The 27,497-nt window shown below is 42.8% G+C and overlaps 1 protein-coding gene across 1 annotated transcript; it reads right to left on the reverse strand.

The window, feature by feature from the left end:
- Positions 1–16,737: 16,737 nt before the first annotated feature.
- Positions 16,738–22,885, reverse strand: LOC112556136 (stress response protein NST1-like). The gene is made up of 3 exons (XM_025224836.1): positions 22,202–22,885; positions 21,525–21,805; positions 16,738–20,240 (listed from the first exon to the last, which is right to left on the reverse strand). The coding sequence occupies exons 1-3, from the start codon at positions 22,569–22,571 to the stop codon at positions 19,944–19,946; spliced, it is 948 nt and encodes a 315-aa protein (XP_025080621.1). The 5' UTR covers positions 22,572–22,885; the 3' UTR covers positions 16,738–19,943.
- Positions 22,886–27,497: the final 4,612 nt, after the last annotated feature.

Here is a 27,497-nt window from a genome sequence, read left to right on the forward strand (position 1 = left end):
CGAAGGTTCAGACCTCGTCTCTGGGCACACGAACTTTCTCTCTGGGAGTAACACCTGTCCTCATGGCTGGTTGTTAAGGATGGAGTGGATGTGTTTATGTGCATCCCTGCTTATCTCCCACTTCATCGCGACCTTTCCTCTCCTCTTGGAACCTCTCCCACAGATTACCACTAACCGGAAGTAGTTTTTACCGTACATAAGCAACCGAACGATCGACTAACCAACCAACTGGTACTAACAAACTAACCAGCCATCGGCCAGCCTGTGCCAACCACACCACCCAGCTTGCACTAACCACCATGAACTTTAGCAGCCTGTTAGAGACTTTACTGACAGCTGACAGAGTCAAGCGGATGTAGCAGCTAAAACATACAATCCAAGGTCACCTCTTCAAACATCTGCACGTACGACGACAGTTAGTAGGTCCTTGATTGACCTCAGCTTGGAAATTCCCGTTATCCGTCACGTACACACTCTGTAACGCACGCACGCACTCAGCACCATCTCCCCCCAAGCTCACTCACCCACTCACACGACTTTCATTCGATGAAAACAGATGGAGGTGTCTGACATTTACGATCTTTTAATGACCAGTTGGGAGTAACCTTGCGCATGTGTGATAGTATATGTGTGTGCGTGCGTGTGCTTGCGAGTGACGCGAGCGTCCGTCCGTCACGCGCATGCGCATACCAGCTGTCAGCTGCTGCGTGTCGGACAAGATGCTCTTAAGGAGAGGATGAGATAAGTGAGGAGCTTATACCCTCCCCTTCCGGCGCTATCTGTCAACATTTGCAGTATTCACATCCTCGCCACAGTCACTTGACTCCGCAGTTTCCTTTGTTGCCTTTGTGCTCTCGACACTGAACACAATGGCGGTCTGTTCGCGCCAGCCGGAGAGGACGAGATTAAGGAAGCAAAAATGCCGTCTATGTACGGCCAAGTAGTCTCTTCCACTCTGTCGACGACTTCCTATCGTTTGCAGATAACTGCAGTATGTAAACTTGCCTCTTTTCAACGAGAGGAAATAAAAGTTGCTCCCTCCCCGTGACGAGATCCTTGCCGGTGTCGTCTACTCAGTCATCACCGCGCTGGCAATGAACGGACCGAGCAACGCGTGCTCTGTTTGGCTGCTGTTTATATAACAGATGGTCTGATTGGATGCACTCAGCTAAATACATGAAATAATACACACATAAATACATCATGTAGATACATTAATGCCTAGTTAAATACATTATCAATTATTTACCCTGACCTTCATGTGTCAAGAGAAAAGCTTTCTGTAAGTCGAAGGATCAAGAATTACTTATTGTAATTCTCTCTTATCCAACTGTCGTCTCAACAAACTCCAAAAGCTCCAAACCTCTGCAGCATGATTTGTACTCCAAAGTAGATAATGCAAAACGTCTTCCTCGTCTAGTCCTCTAGCTTCCTGTCCAGGTTGGTATAAACCGGCTAAACCTTTCTTCTGGTTCTTTGCTCCTTGCGTCTCTGAACTTTGAACTGTCCAAGTAGACCTCTATGTACTTCTAAAGACACATATCCACTTTCCGCTCCCAGACTCAGGACCAAAACCTTCAGTATGTTCAGTAAACACATGTTTGCCCATTCAGCATCAGTTTGTTGGAATATCCTCCCTTGTGTGCTGCGTCATCACCAGACAATAGACTCTTTCACACGTGACCTCCAAGCACACTTCTTTCAGGAAGCACCTGACGTGTAGGTCACGTTTCCCTCTGACTATTGTTCTGTGTCCTTGCTTGTTTTAACCTTTTTATTTCGTGTATTGTACAATGTGTACTGTTTATATTATGTACTTGCTCAAAGCAGGACACATAATTAATGTTGTAGTAGAGAGATAAATAGTTTATCGTTGTTATTCTTATTAAAGATTAAAGTGCACAGAAGAACAGATGCAAAAGTGATGTTTGAGTGTAATGGCTTCATTTAGATTAATCAGCTGACAAGCTGGACGTTGAAGACTAGTAAATACACACTTCGTGAGTGTTTTTTTTTTTTTTAATGAACATCTTTGCACCTACTTTTAATTGAGCCATTTATAATACGTTTTATCTTTCGTTTGGATGTAGATCAGACGTCTACTCTCATCCTTCTCCTCCCCATTACTCGTTTTGTTTGATCATTCAAAGCTTGCATTGATTCATCTGGTGTAGCTATAAACGTTATCGTCAGGGGAGAGAAGTTGCCGTCTGCATTTAAACGCATGCGAAATCAAAAGAGTGCCGCGCCCTTTAATTACACGTTGCTAACGAGACTAAACGCCGAGCAATATTGGACCCTACATCCTCTTTACTGCTTGACCTTTCCCCTCTAACGTCATAAAAGTGAGACCAAGTTAGTGTTATCCATCTTGGGATTTGTCTCCCTTTAGAGAGTTATCGTCTTTCGTGCCAGAATGTTTTACAGACACATTGCTCCTGAACTGCTCCATTGACCATTGGCTTTCCTACTTTCTTTCCATACATAAATGCGTTCATAAAGTTCATACTGTCAATACTGACATTTCTACCGACGCAAGAAAGAAAAAATTATCATTTCTGCAACTCGTCCTTGTTTACCGACTACAGACCCTCGTGTTTGCTGCTCTGGGTGCAAGAAATAAAATCTGTCGCGGTACTTGACTCCACGGGAAAAGCTATTGAGATGACAAATAACTCTCGATGACTGACATCAAGAAGTTATGTTTTAATGCAGACCGGAAGTAGAATAAATGTTTCCGCTGCGCAGACTCCGCAACAATCTTCTCGTCAAGGCCCTTCAAAGCTCTCCATTACGGCAAAATCACTGAAATTCTGGACGTTAGTAAAAGGTCGGTGTCCATCTGTTTCTACCGTCCATTTCATCAACAGATGGCGGATGCCAAGAGGTCTGTTGATGCGTTAACGGTAGGTTTGCTGCCGACACAAAGAGAACTTGAATATCTTCTTCAAACTCGTCTCAGAGATTGTAAGATTGGAGACTGATTACCTGAGGTTCAATACCCAGGCCTTGGTGTTGACCTGGAGGTGGATCCAAAGGCTGGCGACTGTCGATGGAATCAGAATCACTCTGATTGGCCGACTGTGCATTTCAAATGGACGTGAAATCATGTTTTATATTTGGGCGGTACCCGCTGCTGATTATCTTAGATGACTGATGCAGTGTGCATGATTTTCGTTTTCTGACTGATATTTATGGCTGTTGTTTTTGTTGGCTGATGTATCTCGTTTGTTTGTGAATTGTGCTGTGCTCTGTATTTAAATATGTTTTACGTACAATGCATTAAGTATTAAGCGAGTAATGATCACAGTTGTGTAGTACCACAAGTGTTTAGTAGATTTGTTGCTATGCTGCACTTAACGCATCACAACAGCACAGGCACTTCAACTCTACACAACCAAGTCTTTTCTCACAATCTGTGCTGGAGATGAAACTCAAAAACTCCACCTAAACGGGTTTTTTAAAGATTCTGAGATATTATGTTCCCTGCATTTTCTTGCCAGTCTTCCATTCGGTTTGTGCCAGAGATAACTGTATCTCAATTAACCTCGGTTTTAAATGTCTACGTCTGCTTGTTTCTTTTTCCCCCGAGGTCTACAGCAAGAAACAAATCTTATCAAGCGCAAACGTTTTTCTGGCGATGCTGAAGTCAAGACTTTCTTAGAGAATATTTTATGGATGTTTTGAGGTCACAGGTAGAAGGGATTTCTCAAGTCAAACAAGAGACGCAGACCGTTGCTGAAGACAGATATACAGTCATGTTTATCTAACAATGACAGATATGCAGCCAGGCAAACAAACATATCGAGAATGGGTAGATGGGAAGACAGAATGGTAGAAACAGAAAAAAGGAGACATTGTCAAGATGATGAGGTCAACCTTGACGTATTTTCATTCCTCTCCTGCCAACTTTGTGGCTGATGTCGGCGCACTCTCCCCTATGTGATTGAATGGCAGGCTGGCTGGCTGGCTGTCTGTCTGGCTGGCTGGATGTAGCTGAGGAGTGGCTGCTGTAAACCCATCAGCAAGATGTTGGTGGCACAGGAGGGTAGCTTATCACTAGCAACATCGTCAGAAGCGCACACGACTCATCGTCGAGCAAAAAGTCCCGTTACACAGAGATGTCGGGAAGAAACAACAAAAACAACTGTTGGCTTGCCTGCCTGCATAGCTAGGCTACATTACTCATGCGCTTGTCTTTCTTCCGGACTCACACAATCTTTTGTTACACTCAGACACATCGTCATTTCCTTCCTCATCGCCGTGCCTCGAGCGCGGGTTATGATGACCTTTCTGATACGGGTGGAATGCACCTCGTGACCTGCTTAACGAGTTTACATCCTGTGGCACTCTCTGCATGATGTGAAGGTTGTCAAGGAGTTCGTGCTTTCCAGAGACTGTAATTATTTTGTGGAACGATTCCTGTGGTAATCGCGAGAACCTGGGTTATTCTTCCTCTCATTTTCGCTCCTACCTTTCTTTCTTTTTCTTCTTCTTTTTCTCTTCAATCTATCGAAGTTATAGCTTTCTTTCTTTGCTTTTTTAAAGAAAAAGAAATTATATTTATAGTTCATTACTACAACTCTATTTTCCCTGGCCAAACAAAACTCAAAGGAGGAAAATGTAATGGTCAAAATTTGTTCGGATGTTGTTTTTTAGGGGATTGGAGGGGACAGGGGGAATATAAATTATAGCATCATACAAGTTCAGTAGGCAAATGGTATGACTATCAAACTATAAAAAAATTTAAATTCCTCATTTTTTTACATTATAGTGTCAATGAAGTGTGGTTGGTCTTAAGTCTAGGGCCGTGGTGCACTGGATGATCCTTCTCTCTCTCACACACACACAGAGCTAGATTTGCATGGCTCCATGTGCACGTGACTATCTTTATGTTCTTGTGCCTTGTGAGCGAATGTAAATATGCCTGGAACCTTTTTTTTTTCCTCTTCCATCTGACAACACTCCCAGTTGCTTTGTCCGCAAGCTCAGGCAGTCGGCGACAAGTACATTTCCTTTAATTTGCACATTTTTCACTCCGGCTCCGGAAGCCATGCCGGGAACTGATAGAGTTCGCCATCCGCCCCTTGTCTTATGATCATCAGCCAACGACGCAAAGAGCGAGGAGAGAACCGACGTTCGCCTTGGACCCGGTGTTTGATGTTTGCTTGGCTACACACTGGCTACACACTGGGGGATGAGTGGCAAACACCTGTCACTTGAGGGTTGGGAAGGTGAACGTGTGCTACAAAACCAGAAGGCAAGCGACAAGGTGGGTTGGTGCCTGTGGAGGAGGATAAACATTAGATTGAACAGGGACAAGAGAAGAGGGATGCAGAGTTCATTCATGCTGACGGCAGACATTTTTTTTTTCGAAGTAGGGGATCGTCTAGTTTTGAGAAGGCTGCAGATGACAACTACTCTTTGTTATATTAAGAATGTGTCAACAAAGACAATAAAAAAACCAGCGTGTTGAGCAGCTAGAAATGCAAAGGGGAGTATTCTATATTTTTTTAAAAGTAAAAGGTAAATTAATTTTCAGAAATTGTAAGGGAATCTTTACGCCATCTGTCCCACACATGCAAACATTGTTAATAAGGTCGAAGTGTAGCAGAGCAGCCCGAGCGTTCAAACAGTCTCACACGAGAACTAGCTGTCCAGCTTTTTTAATTTCCATTCGAGATTCTACAAATATTTAGAAAGCACCTAGTTAGTATGGCCCATACGGACTGCTCACAACCACTTGGAAGTGAGTGAGCAAACAGTTTGTCCCGACATCCGACATCCTTCAACGTGATGAGCTACCCGACAGCGTCACGTTACCCTCTGGCAATCCTACCCGTGGTCACGTGACAGCGGCAGACAGGCTTTGGTTGCCATGGAGATGCATCGTGCTAGACAGAATTACCACCCTGCTGTCTCCTGGCGTTGATGATGTTTGCTCCTAGCTCCCAGCCTCGTTCTCGTCACGAGCAACGGACCTACATCACGTACATGGCACGGGCCATGACGTCGACACGTTGAAATAAAAACTTCTCGATTGTTCGTTTGATGAATCTTCACGTGTTTCCGCATTCATAAGTTGAATGAAGGTAGAAGTATTTTCCAATAAACATTTTGAGCCGCCTTTTTCAAGAATCTGCACTTGGTTGACTATGAAGCAGAAAGGTAAGCTGCTTCAACGTGATTGGCTACCGATAGTCACGTGTGTGGGGAGGGCACGTGTACATGCGCGCCTACCTGTGGCGATGGAACTGGTATTAGAATAATAAAGAGTGAAGAGTATTCAAGAGACTCTTGGTACAATAAGAAAAGTTTACTTTGACGGGGTTAATTATCAGGATGCTTATGAAGTTTCACCAGCTGATACGTCACGTGACTTCCATTGACTTTGTTAAGCTCTCTTCTGCATGCAGTCTCATCGCGTGTTGGATCCATTTCCGCCAAAATAGTACAAAATGTGCAGTCTGGCGAAAAAAAACCACTCAAATAAAATGAAAAGAAAATGTTGGAGACTCCCCGAAGCGTCACGTGAGAGAAAGAGAGCATCCCCATACAAAAAGAAGAATGTTTGAAATGTCACCTCCGGTTTGAGTACGACACTGCACGTGAGATCACTTGTTGAAAGGTTAGACCAGGGGCGTTGTCATCTATGAGGGTTGTGTTTGCACGTCATCTCTTGTCACATGAATGCTGTGAGTTCTCGTGTTCACGCCGTTCACCTGCCATCCACATGCTCAAGAAATGAGACTCGATAAACACGTGAATATACAGTTGACACCTCCTGCCTGGGTCACCAGGTGTGTGCATGAATGGGAAAGTTCGTTTTCTCTCCCTCTTTCTCTCTCTCTGCAATATTCCGACTCACCCGGTATCCTTCGTAAATCTTTTTCTCTTTAAAGCGAGGGTTAGATGTTTTTTTAGGCTATTATCCTCATAAACAAAGGATTATCATTGTTGTTTCGCACTTTCTCTGTGCATGTGAGTGTGTGAATACTCAACGTCAGCTGACGACTGACTAGCATTTACCTTGAGTGACTGATGTGAGAATTTCTCTCCCTACCCACGGGTCCTCACGTCCTAACTACTCGTTCCTTGTCCAAGCACCCTTCATGGTGTCTGCTATCGAAAACATTTATTTCGACATCGATTCTGCGTCAGACTCGTGAGGCGATTGCACCTGCAATAACCGCCATAAACACCACACCTTCACTGCGACACAACTTGAACCCCGACAGGTGAGGGAACATAATTTACAATATTGTAATACTCATAATCTAGGGCGACAAAGGTTGGTGAGGTTTGTGTTAGTAACAGCTTCGTGAGGGCATGGTAGGTGGGGTGGTGATGAAGATACCTGTTGTCTTAGTCTTCGCTTAGTTTACTGCAACTGTTTTATATCCGGGTACTTTGACGGGTCAGCTGCTATGACTAGGGTGGGGACGATGGTGAGACGACAACGAAAATTCGAGGTCAATGAAGGCACTGACATTATCTCTCATCAACTTTTTATTTGACTTCTGCCACTGTAGTACTTAACACCTGCTATACTATTTGAAATAACACCTGCCATTATATACTCCACGAAGAAAGTGTAACCCTCGTAGTTGTGGGTTTTGTGGGTTCCGTGTGTCTACCCCACATCCTCTCACTCCACACCTGTGGTGTGACGTAGTCAGATCCTTGAGCCACTCCTCTTGCCTGTGGTTCTTTTTTTCGTGTTTCTTTTCTTCGTGAGTCTCAGACAAACTTTGTCAGTTCTGGAGGAAGCTTTGGTTGCGCAGGGATGGGGTGGGAGAGGTCAAGGTTGGAGCGATTACTCGTAATCTAAACAAATGGAGAATTTTCTTGGAGAATAGATATTTCAAAAAATTCCTTGACAGCAAAAACATGGTCTGAGACTTCAGCTACCAGCTTTTAACTGATAAGAAAAATTTTTTTACTTCCATGAGAAACCAGTTTTAAGGTACCTGTATCACGTGACCTCGAAGCCAGATAAAAGATGGAAGGAAACTGTGTTCTTGCTTTCTCGCTTGCTACAGCCTAGATTTTTTCCCCACTCATGTTTAAAAAAATGTAAGCAAACATCCACACGAACTCATTCTATGTCACACACACACACAATTATCTATTCTCTGACTAACGCTCACAGACGGACACTACATCCGCATCCGCACTGAGTTTTTGTCTCGTCAGCTTTTATCAAACTCCTGTTCTAACCTACATCTCCCTTGTATCCACATACTTTTAGTCTCGGCAGATGCTCAGACAGGATGTCACACTTCTGACCTTAACCAAAGTTCCGTCTTTGAATGGTCTCTAGGAAACAAATGATGGCCTGTAGAAACGTCTGCTGTCCAAACATTTTTTTCTCTCTAATTCTTGTCTGCTGTTTTACAATTACCACCTCATGTGGGTTGAAGAAGTGTGGTCTGTCGTGCAAAGTCCAACTTTTTCTCGAGTTCTGACTGTAAATTGTGGAAACAGCGGCGCTTGTGTTGTATGGTAATTGCGGTTGCAACCGAAATGTCTCAAAAACCAAAGAGGACAACATGGTCTGAATCGCCACAAATGTACCAAGACGGCCTCAAGGAACTAGAGACCAAGAGAGAACCAGATGGACAAAATGCGTTGTAATAATTGGCTAAAGTTCAGTGCAAGAACCTATTTTCTATTGTTCAAAATCTAGGTGAGCAGCACACTTCCGTTCTCAAGATACACGTCTACAAACATCCACATGCACAGAAACACAGAAAGATCCACATTACAGAACTTTATTGTACATGGCTACATTTACATTGTGAAGGCATCGGCCATTGCAGACCATTGCAATGTGTACAAATGTGACATCACAATGTGTACAAAAGTAACATCACAATGTGTACAAATGTGACATCACAATGTGTACAAAAGTCTTTTTGTGAACGGTGATGTAATATCTTGAGCATTGAAGCGGTTATTTGGAAAAACTGTTTTCTCCCACTGAACTTTACCCAGTCATTAAAAATATGCACCTCACTAGACCTTTAAAGACTTTACAGACATCATACTCAAAAGACTCCCTTCATATCACTTATTATTGCCCTGAACTCACGAAGAAAGGAGAAAGACGATCACCAGCGGTAGTGAGCTTGCGACGTACTTGCTGCTTTCAGATGCCAATCGCAAACTTTTGAAATAAGACAATAAATATCAGAAAATTGCAGAATACATTTATTCTTCCTCTGCCAACTGCAGTCTGTGAAACTCGGATCGCCTGACTGACTCTGTAAGGATGAAAGTTGAGAGGCAGAGTTATGGTCGTGCTTATCGCCCTTTGAATAAGCATGCTATGGGATGCTGCCACCACGTGACATCCATGGGACTCTATCGACCACGTGTTACTGCCTCACAAAAATTATTGCTGTTATATTTTTTTATCTTTGTGGGCCGTTCTGACCACTGGAAAGGTTTACTTCACGGAAATTAAAGAAGTAAAACACAAATAATGCTAGATTACTGAGTACACAAGGAACGGTTAATATTCCCAGAAACGAAAAATAAGCATTTCTGGGCAGCAGACGAGCAGTAATTTATTTCTTGGATATATAAAAAATATTTTAAGCATGAAAAGTTGTGCGTAGTTTTCTGATGTTAAGAAGCAGACTTTTTACGGGTAGGAAAGAATTCTAACACCCGGATGTAACTGTGTTCAAAAAGAATAGTTTACTGATGGCCAGACACTAAGATATATTCCCGAGTAGAATGATTTTCTAAAATATATTCTCTGATAAGGTGTCCTGTCTCAGCAGCAATTATCTCAAGAATGAAATGCAATATTGTAAAAGCTATTGATCCCGATACAGTTCTTGTAAAGACTCGATGATATGAATGACAGGTAGTCGGGAAAATTTTTGCGTAATGACCAAAAAGCTGTCGAGTTGTTCCGAACCGTTCATGTTCTTTTGATGTCTTCAGTTTCATTCAAGATCAGTCAACTGAATGTGTCTCACACCTGCACGTGCACCTGGCGTCTCACCTGTCGTTAGCCACTCCCTGCGTAGTGATTGGTTCCTTCCGTTCAGGGGCAAACGGTTTCTTTTCGTGCAAAATAATTAAATGCATGTTTGGCCAATCTTCTCTTCAACATGTCCAATCGCCGACAAGTCGCCCACCAGTCCCAGTTGTGATAATAATGTCCTCGACAAGCCCTTCCTGATAATTTTTCTCTCGATTTTTTTATGTTTGCCTTGGGATAGTCTTTGTTTTGTTTGGTTGGTTTTGTTTTACTGCATCTTTCTGAGACTTGCTTTCATGGCAGCGACGCTGGAAGCTGCACGTATTCTGGTTTCCTTTTTTGTGGGGCTTGGGTTTGGTTCCTTTTACTTTGATGCACGTGCGGCACTTTCTTGTAAGTTTGCCCAACATGTAGCAACGCCAGACTCCTGAAAATACAGATACCGGTGATGGCTTTCTGGTGCACGTTTGCTCACCTGTGAATGACTTTGGTGGTTAGATTTGTTTGTTTGTTGTTTTGTGTTTTGTTGTTGTGGTTTTTTTTGTGTTTTTTTGGTATGGAGGGATGAGTAGGACTGCATCCATATGCATTACACTCGAGACTGTGCCTCTCCTGAAGCCAAGTTATTTGTGTATTTTTATATATATATAACTTGAGGATGATTTCAATCACACGTTTCTCCTGATTATTCCAGAGCTCTGCCCTCAGCTATACACTTGAAGAAGCGTCTAAAGCCGAGCGCGGATGTTTTTTTAACTACCTGAGGTGATTACTGTCAGGTATGATCAGTTCTAAAGAGGTTTTTAGCTGTTCTGTCGGCTATACTTTTACTTTCTTTTATTTCGTTTTTTTCCTCTTTATCTCTCGGTGTGTTCCTTATACTGAGAAATTCCAGTTTCTGAACATTATAGTAATTCACTTCTGTAGAAAGAAGCGCCTGGACTTTCAGCTTTTAAAATATTTTGCTTTTAGAAGTTTCACCCATGATGTAGTCTTACTTGCTGACACGGCCTCAAACACCAATTACCATTTCTTACATTTCAAAGAAATATCAGTGAGTGTCTTTGAATAACGTATTTCAATATGTGCAGGTGAGTGAGCTCTCTTGATAATGTAGTGCGTGCGCTCCTTGATATTATAAATTGTCTTAGTTCCACTTTTTAAAAAGAAATTTCGGCGAATTTCTTGTGATATTGTATCTTAGTAATCACTCAGTGATACTGCATTTTAACGAGTTCCTTATAAGACTGTAATTCAGTGAGTTCCTTGTAATATTGTATGTCAATGAGGTCTTGTTAAGACGGTATTTTTTGAATCCTGCATCCGTCACACGCCAGCCACTAGACACACTGCACGTGAGCACACACACACTGCACGTGAGCACACACACACACACTGCACGTGAGCACGCATCCTACACGAGCCGACATGCACGTACGCACCACGCACCATTAATACTTGGTTACATAAACCTACGCACGAAAAACCTTCATATAGTTCTACAACTTACAACTTGTTATGATTTTGATTATTTCATACCGGGATAATATTTTTAAATTCTTGAACTATCGCCTACAAATTTGCTTCAAGGTTTAACACGTAACCATGTCAACACAAAACGAGTCTCTTAGGAGACGAAAAAAAAAATTACCGAGGAATTCAAATTATAAACTTTGGCTACAAAGTGATTAAAAGCAGACTTACATAAATTGAACAGACTGTCAGAATGTTCCTCAGGGATCAGGAAAGTCCGTCAAGGAATCGTTGGATTTGACGAAACAGGAGAGAGACATATTGTAAATTTGACCTCAAAATAATTTTAAAATTTAATTTCAACTGTAACAATCTTTTTTTTTTTTTTTTGAACATTCGGATGGAAGAGAAACTGTCAATCAGACGTGTATTTGTCAAAAAAAGTTCAAAGTAAAACAAGTATAAAGAGGTTGAATTAGAAAAGTATTGCTATTAAAAAAATAGTACATGTATTATAAGTAGGAAACCAAGTAGTAAGAAAGGAAGTATAAGTTGTAGAAGTACATAAGGGTTTTCCGTGCGTGTATGTATGGTGTGTAGTGGATGTGACAGTCTCTTTGACACAAACATGTCTGGGACATCCAATGAGCAAAGATGATACATATTTTGTGGATATGAAAAGTTCACCTCCAATGAATGAGCTAAATGCACGTGCATGTATGGTATGCAAAATGCACGACATGCCAATAGAAAATGGAGCGTTTTCGCCCCCAGCAGACTCTGGCGACTCCCCCGTGACTTTGATATTTGCAGAACTTCCAGAAATTATTTAAATTCTACCAATGAGGGTGTTCCGTTTTTGCCGAAAAAAGAACTGTTTCATTTGATGATCATTATTCAAGTCAAATAGCTATGAAATGTATTCTGATGAAAGGTCATCCTTTCCAGAAATATCTTGCGACTCCGTTTGCAGGTGTTGACACAGTGATAAGGACACATGCGTCCCCACGCCGGGCAATCCCATGACGCCACGCGCGCGTCAACAGACGTGTCAGGTGACTGGTGGTCGCCAGCACTCGGCGCACTTTGCTATAGTCGGTCTCATATCCTAACGGGATCGATGGCAGGGTCCGAGTGTGCAGATGACTATGAGACTGTAGCCCTCCACTCAGGAGAATTTCGGAGGGTCTCACATCCCATCACTATGCTATCCGCGATTTGGGGAAAAGCGAAAACGGATAGGCGAATATTTGAAGAAGATAAGGTAACACAAAATAATAAAAAAAATAGGACAGACATACGCCAATCAAAATAACCCAAAATTAAAAAGATAAAATCGTCATTCTAGTGTAGATGTCGAACACAAATAAAAACATTTACTTTAGACATTAGCTTCAAGTTGTTTTCCCTCTTAAAAAGAAAACATATCGTCTTTTATTTGCCAGCCCTTCAATATTGTTTTTGGTGTGGTTGTAGATAAAAAATACTTCCGTAGCACACATCAGGGATTTAAAACATTATGTTTCAGCCGATTGCAAGTTAGCCGTTGCTTGAATTATTCCCTATTCTGTACACGTTGTTTTTGTTCGCTCAGTTTACTTGTAGATTTGACTGGACTGTTTTCGATTCCTTCCATTGCAGTTTTTTAATTCCTCCTATCCGAATGACCTCCGAGCCACTTCTCTACTGCAATGTTCATCGTGAATCCAGTCCATGGACACATAGTCAAATCCACTTCATTGGCCGCGGCATTGGGGAACAGATGTCTCTGGGGAAAGCAGAAAATAAAACGGAAACGGTTACCCCCCAAAAGGCACCAAGCGAACAAAACAATGTGTACAAAATAGGGATATGATACCGATTGTATTAATGCGGACCAGAAGTTGGTGTGTAAAGGGCAAAGAACGTCTCTGTTGGAAGGACCTCGTGTTCCAGGCAACAGCATGCTGATGGCGCCCAGCGTCTAACATCCTCCGTCCTTGCATCAGTCCTCGACTGGTGTTCGCTCACTTGCTGGCCATGGATCCCCCTGGTTTATATGATTATCTTCTGTTTACATGGGGGAATATGTTGATGTGGTGTCAGTCCTGTTTCCGCTGCTAGAAGTGTAGTTGAGTTTTAGGCTTGGTCGTGGTTGCCGTGCAGACTGAGATATCGCACATCATCAGACAGGGACTGAGATGATAGATAAAAGGACTTTATAGAGATCGGGAATCACCTATTACAGAGACTGAGATCAGGTTTTACGAGAATGTGGAGACAGAGATCAAGCACCAAGTACGTAATTGAAGCGTTTTAAAGCAAATAAGTGAGGACTTTGAATGATGTTTACATCCCTCCCGAGTCCCATGCCTTAGCTAGACACCGACAACATCAACACAATCGTCCTCAGACTCTCGCTTTTTCTCGAAGCTTTCATCCTTTTCACGAGAGGGATGAAAGTTCTGTGCAAGTGGATTCTGGATTCGGAAGATGAATCAAACTCGGACCAGTGCGAATTGAAGACCCACAGAGCTTTCTTACTTACCAATATAATTAGTGAGAGTTGTCTTCTTATTTACATCTTTGATTACCTTCTTCAGTGGATTACTATCGGGTATTGTTTTTGTATTCAAGGGACGTACCTGTGTTAAGTAGAAATAATTTGTGAAGTCTGAAGAGACATTACCAGTGTGTTAACAACCTACCTGATTATGACGGATTTCTTTAAAGAGTAGAAAATGATGGTTTGGGACTCAGAACAAAATATTGGGAAGCCCAGAGGTAGATCTTTGTCTTTGGTTGTTCGAAAGAGCACGTGTGGACTTGGTGTGCGTGACACCACCAGACACCCGAGCTGTCAGAAGCATCGTCCCTCCCCACCCGGAGCAGTAAAAATATTTTGTTAGGAAATTAGTGTCGGGGGAAATCACACAAAAAGGTTTCAGAACTACAACGTCGAAACTTTCAATATATACAATATAATTTTCATATAACCTCCCACCACCATTTGAGGGATTGAGAGATCAGGTATTCGGAGCGCACAGAGATGGAGAGATTGGCCATTAGAGATAGAGATCAGGCGTTACAGGAGGACAGAGATTGTGAGATCAGACATCAAGTGCGAACTGAGAACGGGTATCACGGGGTATCACGGGTGACGGAGTCTTTTCAAGCATGAGTGAGTGGGTGTCTGTGTGTGCGTGGAGGTGCATTTTTGATGTCTACCCTAAATCAAAGTTGTTGTATGCTCGTACTTTTGACCCCGGCTGATACTGTTATTACATAGTAATTCATAACATTGATAGCAAGGTGTGAAATCAACACTGACTTTGCTTACAACGATGACGTAGCATCAGACTTTCGATTTTCTGAAGCTTTTGTGTGAATTATTGATGAGACTGGAACCCTGATGGATTTCAGATGCAGGCCATCAAACAACACACTGCCTTTGATCGGGACTTGAGCACGATTAGCTTTGCGAGAAGACATGCTGGATCAAGTTCCCAAAGGTTTTTTTTTTTGAATGAAATCTCACTGAAGCGAGAAACACACGAGACTTCAAAAACGAGGCCGTCAGACGTCACTCGGGGGACTACTTTTAATATTCCTACATTTGTGTAGAAAATATTGGACTATTTTGGTCTACATATATATTTATATTCAAACTTGATTCGATTGCAAAACATTGAATGTGCTGACTATTCTTTGTGTTTAGATATTCCATGGAATTCCATGAGAAGAGTCGCTGATGTTTCGCCGATTAGAAATGCGATGCTGAGCACAGGAACGGAAGGAATTTTGTAGATATGATGAGAGAGGCGGCTTTACTCGATCTCTGTATGAATAATTGAATAATGGATCTGAGTAAGTAGATATTTACTCGTACAAAGGGCTTCCCTTGTAAGTCATGCATCAAGTGGGTTTGAACACTTGTGTAAATCTGTGCACTTTTCTCTTCTTTGCACGTGTGTTTGTCAATCTGTTCACGGATGTGTTTCTTATGTTTGCAAGTTTGTTTATGTGCTTGTACGCGCGGATGTGTGTGGCCAACTTCACAAACCTGTATGCATGTTGTATGTTGAGACAAATGCGGGAGGGAAAGAGAAAGTTACTGTTAATTTACCCACTGAGAACAAAATGTTGATGTGGCCACCAGCGACTGACCAACGAGTTGTCGGCGACAGATAACGACAACGAAAAATCATTCAAGGGGAAAGAAGCGCGTTCAGGCGTTGTGTTCCAGCATTGCTCTGCCCTTTGCCTGCATTTTTCTGCAAATGGATCGTAAACTTGCCAGGAAATCAGTTCTTGTGGCATGTCCAGAGATTTGAAGGGCTATCTGGATCGCATACGTGTGAATAATTTCTTCTAGGATATCTTGTTTATCCGCCTTTGCATTCATGATTCATCTTTATTCGGGTTTTTCCAGCGGATTTATCAATAGGACTTGCTGAGGGAAGTATGCCTCCAGCCTCATGCCTCAGACATGGACCAGTTCTGGCATATTGTTTGGTAATGACACCGTCAGAGCTGCTTTCTTTTTAAAGGATTCACGAATTCATACTTAATAATTAACATGAGTTTTACTATTAAGAAATTGCAATAAACATTTCTGATGAAACCTCTTACTTTCACCAATAAGAAATTACAGTTTTAATTTTAAGAGAATTAAATAATTATTTAGTCACATGCTATCTATGATTTTGCAACGTTTGAGTAATTAGCTGCTACATGTCACGTTCTTGTATCTGTGACAAATGAATGTATAAACAATTTCTCTTTTCTCCACACCACGGGGCATCTCGTGCTCGATATTACGTCACTTCCGGTTGACCTTACTGTGACCTGTACAAGCAGTCACGAGAGCTGAACTTGAATCACCATCCTGCGTCGTGTCATAAAGTTCCTGACTTTTCTCTTTGGGTGGTCTCTGTTCTTGAAAATGTCTGTGGATTGTGTCGGCCATGTGATTTTGTGTCAAAAATCAGCTTCAGACGTTGTCCGTCGGCCATTTGCACTGAGTTCAGAGGGTGAGACAGCAGAGATTTCGTGCAATTACACTTCTGGAGTACTTAATGTACTTTTGAATGAAAGCTTTCTGCTAATTGGCTTGTTAATAGGCTTAGCTCAATCTCTGCTAATCACCCGTGTCCCATCTTAGATGGGACAGATGCATGTTGATGAGGCTGAGAGAAGTAAAATGTGTGAGTGCATACAGACCGATCAGACAGACAGACCGATGGTTACAAGATAAACATTCTTTTCAAAGCCGAAAAACTGTAAAAACCACTCTTTTTATTCGTGTTCTCGAAGATCTCAAACTCAAGAAAAGGACAATACTGACTGGCTTAACAATAAACAATGATCCCAGTCACTCTCAAGAGTGCAAGACACTTGTCAAAAGTACACATGCTCATCGACACACACAAATACTGTTTATTTACGAGCTCAACAAACGAGCCTACGAACAAAAATTAAACATCGTTTTGACCATCTACATCTACCTCTTGACGAATCTCTGTGCAAGGTGCGATGTGATACAAAAATAGGGATTACCTGTTAGTCAAAATATCAAACGGTTTTCAGAGAGTTCTCTGTACACAGACCTGGCTCCCTTGACTCCAGAATATATATTTTATTCACCACAGCCGATGTTAATTATTAGATGCATATGAAAAACAGAGAGCCATGTACCACGGACCTTAGATATTGTTTCCTACAAAGTGAGACAAGCCGTGCTTTGGATGACACCTGTCTATACAAGTCAAGTCTGGTCTCAAGATGTGAACACAAAAACTAAATGGTCGGGTCAGAGAGAAAAACAGAAACAAAGAAAGTAGAGGGGAAGTGAATCAGGTGACTTTCTCACCAGCAGGCTACAGACCTCCTCCCCTTCCTTGTCACAAAGGGAAAACAAAGGATGGACACCAAAGTCACATCTATAGATGCTTTTTTTTTTTGGTTCCTTCAAGTGAAATTAGTCATGACCAAAAAAACCTATCTAAAACAAAAACAGCCCTGGGTACACATTTGTGTTAGCATTGTAAGCAAACCACAGAAGTCTTGTGCTTTATTCGCGTACACACCGGACAAAAACAAACTTGAAGGGCGAGGTAAGCTACTAGTGTATGAAAGCACATGTGTCTATATACATATATACTGCAATCCCTTTGATGTGGGAAAAGAACAGTCTACCTTTTTTATGTAACCTTTCAGTTACCGTAGTTAGGTGGACGGAAAGAAACTTCAGAAGAAGTCAGAGAAACTCAAAAACCACAAAAAATGAAAATTGAAAATACATCGGTGGTTCTGTTGCTCTGATGTTCCACTTGCGGACCGTTTATAAGGACATCGGTGACAAAAACGACGATTATGACAGTGATGTTGATGATGATGTTGACGACGATGATGATCATGACAAATATTCTGAAAGAACATGGTTTTTTAATAAATAGAACGAGGATTCATTGTTAAACAGTGTCCTTGCCAGACTTTCTTATTACCCATGAAAAATTTACATAAAGATAATCATTAGATTTTTAAAATAAATACTGAAAGGGTATTGAAAACTCTTATTGAAGAAATCAAACTTATTTTTTATAAGATCAGTAAGAAATTTTCTTTCTCTTCCTGTTGCTCTCTCTCTCTCTCTCGCTCGCTCGTTCTCTCCTCTCTCCCTGTATTTGTTGTGAGGTGTGTGGTGGGGGAGAGGTTGATAAACATGTCCTAAATAGTAAAAAAAATCTGAACAATTTCTAGAAAAGGCACATCACAACTTTTGTCAGTTCATGAGTGCTGCTAATATCCTTCATATGTCATATAACGACGACATTAATATTTTTATCATGAAAACATTTCATTCCCTCAAAATAAAATACACTTTTGTCAACAGCACACTAACAGTATGCTAGCATCATGCCAACATCAAGCCCGCATCAAACATTATTCATGTCATTTCCTCCACAACCCAACCTTCAATTTAAAAAAATAAATTTAATTAAATATGTATTTCATAAATCTGTTTTAGAAAATATTTTCATTCACAATATATTTACAACTCCATGTTAGTGTTCTACCAACCATGTCATAATGCTGCAGAGGTCGTAGTTAATGCTGTTGGCACGAAGGCACAATCGGTTTCAAAAAGAAAAATATTTTATATCTACAAGGGAGGATTATGATTTTCTCCCCTTCTTTGCTAAGCTTTGAACTCAGTGGTCTAACCATTTTCTAACAAAAATGTTTTTTTAATTAGAATTTGATGGTATCTCTTAATTAAACAGTAAAGTAATTAGAGATAGCCAGTCATTACTGTCTGACTTTTAATTACAGTCAAATTAACTGTGGAATGTCTTAGCTGTGCTAATGCCACTGCAATGAGTACAAAATATCACAACTGTCATGAGTGAAATACAGCTTCACACTTGTGATGTGTCCTTCCTCTCAGAAAGTGATATGACGCTGGTCCCTCATTGTCCATCATTCGTCCCTTGACTGGTACCAGTCGTTGGGGTTGGGTGGAGGAGCACTTGGATAGAGTGGCAGATGACAAGACCCACCACTCAGACCTGTTTTGTGTTTACTGACCAGGTCCCGACTTTGACCAGTTCTTCCTTTGGCCATCTCGGCGTCGACCATTCTCGAATGTACCTTGAAGGACAGTCTTCAACAGGATGTCATGCCACATGACTAAACCAGACCATTTTACTTCGTTTTATTGTTGCAAGTAGAGTTCCTGGTGTCCCATGAGCGCGGCAACCATGCTTCCTACGAAATCGTTGGTTTTATGTTCTCTGTCCGAGATCGGAAGCAGCCTCAAGCACTTGTTCTGGAACTCCTGAAATTTTTTCTTCACTTTTCACACCAGTAAAGCATCTATCTTAGAGAGAAAAAAAACCTCCAGGGACACAATTTGCGTTAGTGTCGTACTTCAGGCAGCAGAAGTCTTGTGCTTTATTGGCGTGCACAGCGAAGAAAAACAAACTTGGACTGGCAAGATAAGCAACTCGTGCACGAAAGATCATGTACCATACACCTGCAATCCCTTTGATGTAGAAAATAAAACCGTTGACCTTTCGGTATGTAACCTGTCAGGTCACGTATTTCATCTTGTCTAAGATCCGGCGAGCGCAAGGGTAGCTGACCGCAGATGGACAAAAACAAACTCCTGAGGATGTCAGAGAAAATGTCAGAACCACCAAAAGTGAAAAGCGAAATACATCGGTGGTTCTGTTACTCTGATGGTCCACGTACGGACCGTTTATAAATTACGGCAATGACAAAGACAACGATCATGACAACGCGTTGAAAATGGCATTGACGACGACAATGATGATGATGCTAACATGATCATGATTCTAAAATAGCATGTGCATGCCAGGCGATCTCCTCGATTTAAAACAGAAAAAAATATGGACTTGTGTCTAGTCTTCAGAGGCCTTTACTGCACGTCGTTGTCTGTTCCTGAGTTTCTCGTCTGTCATCTCATTAGTTAAAATTCTTGCGCAGTTCCGTCCGCGGTGTTCTCGGCGGGGTCCTCGCCCTCGAAGGCGGCGTTCTCCTTCGCCAGTTTTTTGCGCATGCGCACTTGCTCGGCGTGCTGACGCCGCTTCTCCATCTTCTGCTTCATCTCGCTGATGCGGCGCTCGCGGTTGTCGCTGACCTGGTCCATCTTCTGCACGATGTGGTCCTCCTTGCACCGCTGGTACTGCTCGAACGTCTCCAGCGCCGCCAGCGTGTCCGTGTGGTCCAAGTCTCGCAACTTCTCCAGCCGCTCCTCCTCCCGCTTCTGTACACAAGACATACAGGGAGGAGTGAGTGAGGGGAAATGAGAAGTGAGGGAGGAGTTTGACTGATAGTGCTGTCATGGAAAGTTTCTGGTGTGTAGTGTTTATGAAGAAATTAATTTACATGAATCCATTCCTTGGGGAGGGGGATTAAGTGACCACTCAGATGATTTTTCATCTCAGTCATCTGTAACAGGTACCTGTGTGTGAGCTCGAGTGTTCAATGGATGTTGGTCATCTAGAGTATCTGAAATACTATCTGTACTATCTGTTGTTTGGCCTGGCTTTGAAGACTATTTGTGCTCGTAGAAATGGGATAAAGCATCACCCGAGTGCTCAGTGTTATTCTGAAAATCTACGAAAGTCCTAGTTCGGTAACAGTTCCTCCAGTGGAACGCTCCCCACTGACATAATCCAGCTGGCAAAGCTAGAATGAAAAATATTTCCAAAGGGACAGAAAACATTTAACTGACTAGGGAGATGAGAGTCGAATCTGGTTAACAATAAAATGTATTAGAATGGAGTGCATTAAGGGAGATTACCTGCATTGCTTCGTTTTAACGTTCTATTGGATTAAGTCCCCCTTCCTGGTATATACATAATGGAAAGGCCATTGAGAGATCTTTGTCTTTTGATGTGTGGTTTTGGTATTGTATGTGTATTTTATTAGAAAATAACAGAACAACATACTCATTTGAACGAAACACACGGGTTGGTTGATTTATTTAGTAGGAAAGTGCTTCCACCTTGCGGCGATTTCGCACTATGGGGGAGGGGAGAGATAGGGAGGAAACCGGAGTACCCGGAGAAAACCCCTAACATCCGGCCCTACGAACATTTGTCACATACAGTGTCCCCAAGATGAAATCTGAACCCTGAACCTCTCACTGCAGATGATACTCGAGTTTTTAACCACTGCACTACCGGGCGACCCAACACACACGCACGCACATACACATAAATACGAGTGGCTGCCTTTATAAGTTCCGGGTGGGTGTGGAGTGTGGAAGCGGGGGAAAGGGGAGTAGAGTGAAAAAGTAGTTGTCAGCTATAGAATGCCTATTCCTACCTTTTTTTCTATTCACTCCACCATGTGTTTTGTGGCGGAGGTTTCAACAATGCAGTCTTTCTGTTTGTTTGCTTGCTCATACTGAGGTAGAATTTGCGGATCCTACCCTATACAGGGGCCCATGTTGCCTCCCTTTTCACACCTGCAGTGTTGTTATCAACGGTTGATTTCGCCAGTGCGCAATGACCTCAGCAAACACACTTAACCTTTGTCTCACCTTTCGCCTTCGCTCGGCACGCTCCAGCTTGGCGTTGATCTCCTCCTCCGTCAGCACCTTCTTGCTTTTCTTCTCCAGCTTCTCCAGTCGGAGGGGGAGCCGAGGCCGCTCATCTCCCGTTGCTTCCACGATCTCGAAGCACACCCCTCCGGATGCCTCCGCCTTGTGTTTGGAGATGAGCCCCTCTTCACGAAGTGACCGAAGGATATTTGCTTCCTCCACACGCACTTTGTCTTTTGCGCTCAGTCGTGTCGGGCATGACACACCGGTGATCCCAAGGTCTGTGAACACATGTAATCTGTTTTACTGGCATTAGCCTTCTGTAAATGCACATACCTGCAAATCTGTCTGTATATATTTTTAAAACAGGTAAAGAGTTGGGGAGTGAGGTATTATTGTCCTTTCTTAGGACGAGCTTATCTGTAAGAGAGGTTAATTACCATTTCCTCCCGCTCACTGCTTTAACCATCAGCACAACAAACCGACAGCTCGCTCATTTCACTTTAATTGATTTAAAAAACTTTGGTCACATATTTATCTAGTTAATATCCATTTTGATGTTGTTGTTTATACTTTTCTGTGGGAATGTAGCCATTTAATAAACAAAATCATTCAAGCAGTCAATTCACCTGCAAGGTAAACACATCTTCAGAAGGTGTAAACACCTGTAAACTTACCAAGATCATCGCGCGCCACAAAGTCGTTCTCCACCTGTCTGATCTTGTCCTCCTCCGAAAATTCTGTGATGACGTGGCTGTACTCCTCGCCGAGACCAGAATCCTCCGACTTCTTGGAGGTCGCCGAGTTCCCCCGCTCGCTGGCCAGGGACCTGTCGTCCTCCAGCGAATCACATGACCCCATCCCGTCTTGGCGCCGTTTGCCAGACTTGCCTCGCTGACCTTTGCCGTCCTTTTCCCTCTGACCTTTGCCGGACCGCCTTGCTTTGATGTCAGCCGCTTGCTGGTCAAGCTCTGCCGTGTGTTCCCTGATTTTCACTGGAGATCCCAAGGGTTGAACCCTCACGGTTTTCGAATTATCGCAGCCCATGGTGGAGGGTCCTGGAAGGTTACCGCGACACTCGCGAACTAAATATTCTGTTGTCCGACAACAGTCGTCAGAAATGTCGGCTTCTTTGTAAAGAGAAAACGGTTTTGGAGAAGGTGTGTGGGTCCAACTGTGATGTCGGTGTACTCCGATGGTGACTGGCACAGGTGTAGCACAGGTGAGTTCGTTTGTCTCATTCAGTGGCACCTGACGGTTTGTGTGTGCGTGCACGCGTGCGAGCCTTTGTAGTCAGGGGTTGCTAGGGACGCCGGTGCGGCGTTTACCGACACGACAGCAGAGGGGAGGTCAATGGCGTTGCAGGTGTGAAGGCGGGGGCAGATTACTCGGGTGAGCGGAGCGGGTTATCTGCCGCTACCAGGCTGTGGGTACGGGTATGCGCGTCATGCTGTCTGCACGGGTAGAAAAAATGTGAAGCTGCGCGTGAGGTCGCGTGTGAGGGTGTGCGCGTGCTCTTTGTGTCTGTCTGCGTGTGTGTGTGTGTATACACTCGCACATGTAGTAGGCAGAGCACACATCCACCCCATCATCATGCACGCCAATCGTTCACACCACCGACAAAAAAAATAATAATAACCAGCAGAAACATTTCTGTCGTTAAATCAATGTCACAGCTTGTTCGGTGCGGACGTTAATGACATCGATAAAGTGTGATTAACCCCGTGACCCTGTTGACCTTAGGCTTACACAGCAGACTGCAGCAACACTTATCATTATCCCACCTCAGCAGCAACAACACACGAGTGGATCAGACGTAGAGTAAACAAACAGCGGCAAGGCAGTGAGTAAAGGTAGAAGACGAAGAAAAATCACAATGACAAAGAAACATCAACGACGACGACGACAAAAGCTGAACAAAAAACGAAGAGGGAGACCCTGAAAAGAAGATTACAAAGTACAATGACCACAACAAGAAGTATTATTCCGAACACAACAATAAGTCAGTGAGGAGACCACTTAACATGTTAGTAAACAAGACAAAACACAGGACCAGGCAGGCACCCACTCTTCCACCCGATGAGCTGCACAGAACTACTTTCACAGATCAGACATATCCACTGGGACATTAGTGGTGGGGAGGATCCATCATGTCTGTATGCTGGGTTCTAGAAGTCAATAATGATCATTCCCGTAACTGCAGGGTAGTCTGTTATCTATTCGTTAAGTTTTTATGGTGTCAAAACTTAGTTTTTTTCTCGCGATGAAAATATTTGTGGATTTGTTTCGGTCTTTATTGCGCGTGCTCACGTGGATGCATGCGGTCTAGATAACCGTGGGGACTCAGATGCTGTTCAACTTTGCATGTCGCGAGAATGCTGAGGTGGTTGGTGTGTTTGTGAAGCAGACACTCGAGATACACTGAGCCTACCCTCCTGTTCATTTTCAGTTTCTCTAGTCCTTCTGTCTTCGCACTACTGTTGTAGTTACCGCTGCTGGCTCAATGTCGCCAATGGTAGTATGGCTTATCAACCAGGTTAATGTACATGCCATTAATGCTCAGAATGCCAACTTCAACGTTGAGCAGTGCCAAATCCACCCGAGTGTCAAGTGGGGTCAAAGGTTTCTGGGTGATTGGATTAGCAGTCAACCGGAAGTAGTTCATCGTGTCTAGCTTACGGAAGGGGGACGGAATCAAACCCTCTTCTTCCACTGTACTTTGTCCTCCGAAAACCCGGAGGTTAGTTGTAGGGGCGTGTGGGGAGAGAAAAAAACAGTCGTTTCTTTTTATTTGAGCTCAGCCTATTTATGCGCGTCGTCGTCGTAATGATTTAGTAAAATATTTCCTCTTTGATCTCTTTGTCCCTTACCTAACTTTACACGTTGACAAACACACATCGCCACACTATGCCTTCTTTATAATATTGTTATTTATCTGCGGTTTTTTTTTTCAATAAGGAAGAATTTGAAATTAAGTGGAATAGGGGTGGGGGAATCACAAAATTTTCAATCATTATCTGCATGCACCTGAATAGTCCCCATGAAGTCATGTGGACCATCGCAACTTCGTCCGTTGCTCTAATGACAGCTGCTGCCCACTCCTAGTGGCATTTTCTTTTCTTTGACTATTTAGTTTATGTTACAGGAATTGTTTACAAAATGAAACTTTTAGCAATTTCCTATTTTTCTTACTTTTTTCTTCTTTTTTTTTTTCTCTCAGGAAAACATTTATCACGCAAGTATACACAACTAGCTTGAGTCTGAAACAAATAAAAATTAATGTAAATAGAAATCCTCTCAAACGTAATGTTTATTAGCGAAATTTAAGCTGTCATCCCTTCTTGTTTCAGAAACGCCATAGTGACAGCATGCAGTCTGTGACATCCAGACATGGTGTACTAGCTAATTCCATAGTGACGGCCTGCAGTCTGTGACATCATGCATGGTGAGCTCACCGATTCCATGGTGACAGCATGTGGTGTCTGACGTCAGTGTATTCTGACACCATGGAGGCAGTGGTTGCTAGTGTCTCTGTGCTGCTTTCCTTCTGGCGTGTCTAACGGCTTCGATTTTCTTCGGACGCAGGAAGACGGGCAGTGAAATAAATAATTCCTCCACTGTTCATTCAAAGTCGGTGAGAAAACAGTGGGTCAGGCGGCCAAGCTTTCACATTTCTGTGACCAGCCACAGTGTAGCTCAGATGCGCTCACTTGTTTGTTGTGTGTGATTATTTTGATAGTGGGTGGGTGAGTTTGGCTGGTTGGTTGGGGTTTTTTTTCAGAACATTTTTCTTCTTCTGCATACCACGACTATTTTACAGCAATATAACTTATTGAGAGTCATTGTGAGACAGGAGAAGCAGAGATACCGACTGGTGAGATGCTGCTTAGGTTTGTTACATCACAGTGTTTGAAGCAGTTACTTCTTGGTCTCGGTAACCAAACGTTGCACAAACTCAAACTCCTCGTAACAGTGGGTTTGTCATGGCTATCAAATTAAACACAGAAACGTATCAGGATAAACCAAGTTCTGTGACCGCCCACACATTTTATTTGGACATGTGGAGGATGTACTTGACAAACCTTAAACCATAACATAGAATAAACCAGCCAATGTCTAGAGTTTAGGGAAATGCATCAGACAGATCCTTCTTCCGCAACATTGTGCATCACCACTGCAGTCACAGCACAATCCTATCACTGACCTGTGTCATGTGCTCATTATATCTTTGTTCGCAACCTCAGCTGACCTCTCGTGCGCAGTTTTGCAGCTAGTGCATTACTTATATCTAGCTTACCCAGCCTCTATATATAGAGAGAGCATCACTCAGCTAAAATCACTCTAAACCGGTAAGTGACAATTAAAACTATATAATCGGAATGGAGTTAGTTACAGAGAATCCGGAAAATTCCGAAGAAAATTGTATGTCTGTATTTTAGTGTTAGTGGTTTAACCTGTTGAGTGTCCGACTAATCTAGCTTCTCAAAACATCTTATTCTATTTACTACACATCCACATTTCAGCAGACCTTGAGTTCACTTTGCTGACTCATAAGGTTAATTTCTTAGTGTTGGATGATGACTCACTAGTGTACTGGATGAAGACACAAGTTTTATTCAGACTGTAAAATTTAATTATCTCGGTCATTCAACGAGGACGAGACTCAAACACAACCCCTAAGGAGGTATGTAAATTATAAAGTTTTGTTTATTTACGCATTTTTGAATGCTTGCAAGTATTAGTCTAGTAAGGCTGTTAGCTTTTAAGTAATTATTACAACTGACTGTTGAGTAATAGTATTCTGACGAAGTACCGGTGTCAGATATTTTACAGCTTACAGACAACAGATAAATATAATGTAGTAGTCAACTGTCTTCTTAAATATTTCTCTTGGTGTCTGGGGAGCAGGGAAAAGGGGAGAAAGTAAATAAAAGGGGTGATTAGGGGAATGGCTTCGAGTAGATGTGATGGAGGGATCCCTAACTGCTTCGAGATGCCGCAGGATTTGGTTATTGTTGTTGGTGCCCTCGTTCAGTTGTTATTGGTCTAGGTCTGATAGGTCCGCCGTGTAGTTGTTGCTGTTGGGTATGTAGCTGTTAAGTGAGGGGAGACGTGCTTCCACCTGAGGGCGATGTTTTACTGAAGGGGTAATTGGGGACTTAGGGTAAGGGGTGGGGGTAGAAGGATCTGACAGGTAGGTTTTGTATAGGTTTGTTAGTTTCGTCGGAATGTGCTTCCGCTTGGAGGCGGTTTCACGCTACGATGGAGTGGGTGGGGGAGAGAGAAAGGATGGAACTGGTATGGGAGAGGTTGGAAATAAAGGTACCCAGAGGAAACTCCGACGGCTACCCCTGTACGAATAGGCTGCTTGCTTGCTTTGGAGGGAAAGTTCGTCTGCCAAGAAGTGATTTCGCTCTACTCTACTGGTCGCTCCAGACTGTTTTTGTTGTTGGACTTAATAGCAAAGTACTCCTATCTTCAGATGATTTCGCAATATGGGGGAAGAGGGAGGGGGAAACCGGAGTACCCTGAGAAAACCCCCGCCTCCCAGGCCTGCTATCAGGTGTCACATACAGATCGAGTGTCCCGAGACGAGATCTGAATCCAAGGCCTCTCACTGCACTGGTGACTACACAGCCAGTCTCACCTGATATCACTACTCAGTCTCGGGACACCATGGACGTATAAAGCTCGTGGGGACACTACGTCTCGCGTCGTTGACGTCACTGCAAGAGCTGAAACTCTCAGCGACCGTCGTCTGCTGCGAATCTTCATGCCCTCGTTAGTCACAACATCTTCCTTTGCCCTAGCAGGAAATTTCACGACAAACAAGGTAGAATGTAGTTTACTAACAATGTTTCAACAACTGTTTAAAGTAATTAAACACATATGTTGTTCACTCAACACATCACGACGAGTCCTCATCAAACACCGAAAGAGGTCGACAAACCCACTGGGGTCGAAGGTCACATG

This window comes from Pomacea canaliculata, linkage group LG2, assembly GCF_003073045.1.
Source record: "Pomacea canaliculata isolate SZHN2017 linkage group LG2, ASM307304v1, whole genome shotgun sequence".
NCBI classification, from domain to species: Eukaryota; Metazoa; Mollusca; class Gastropoda; order Architaenioglossa; family Ampullariidae; genus Pomacea; species Pomacea canaliculata.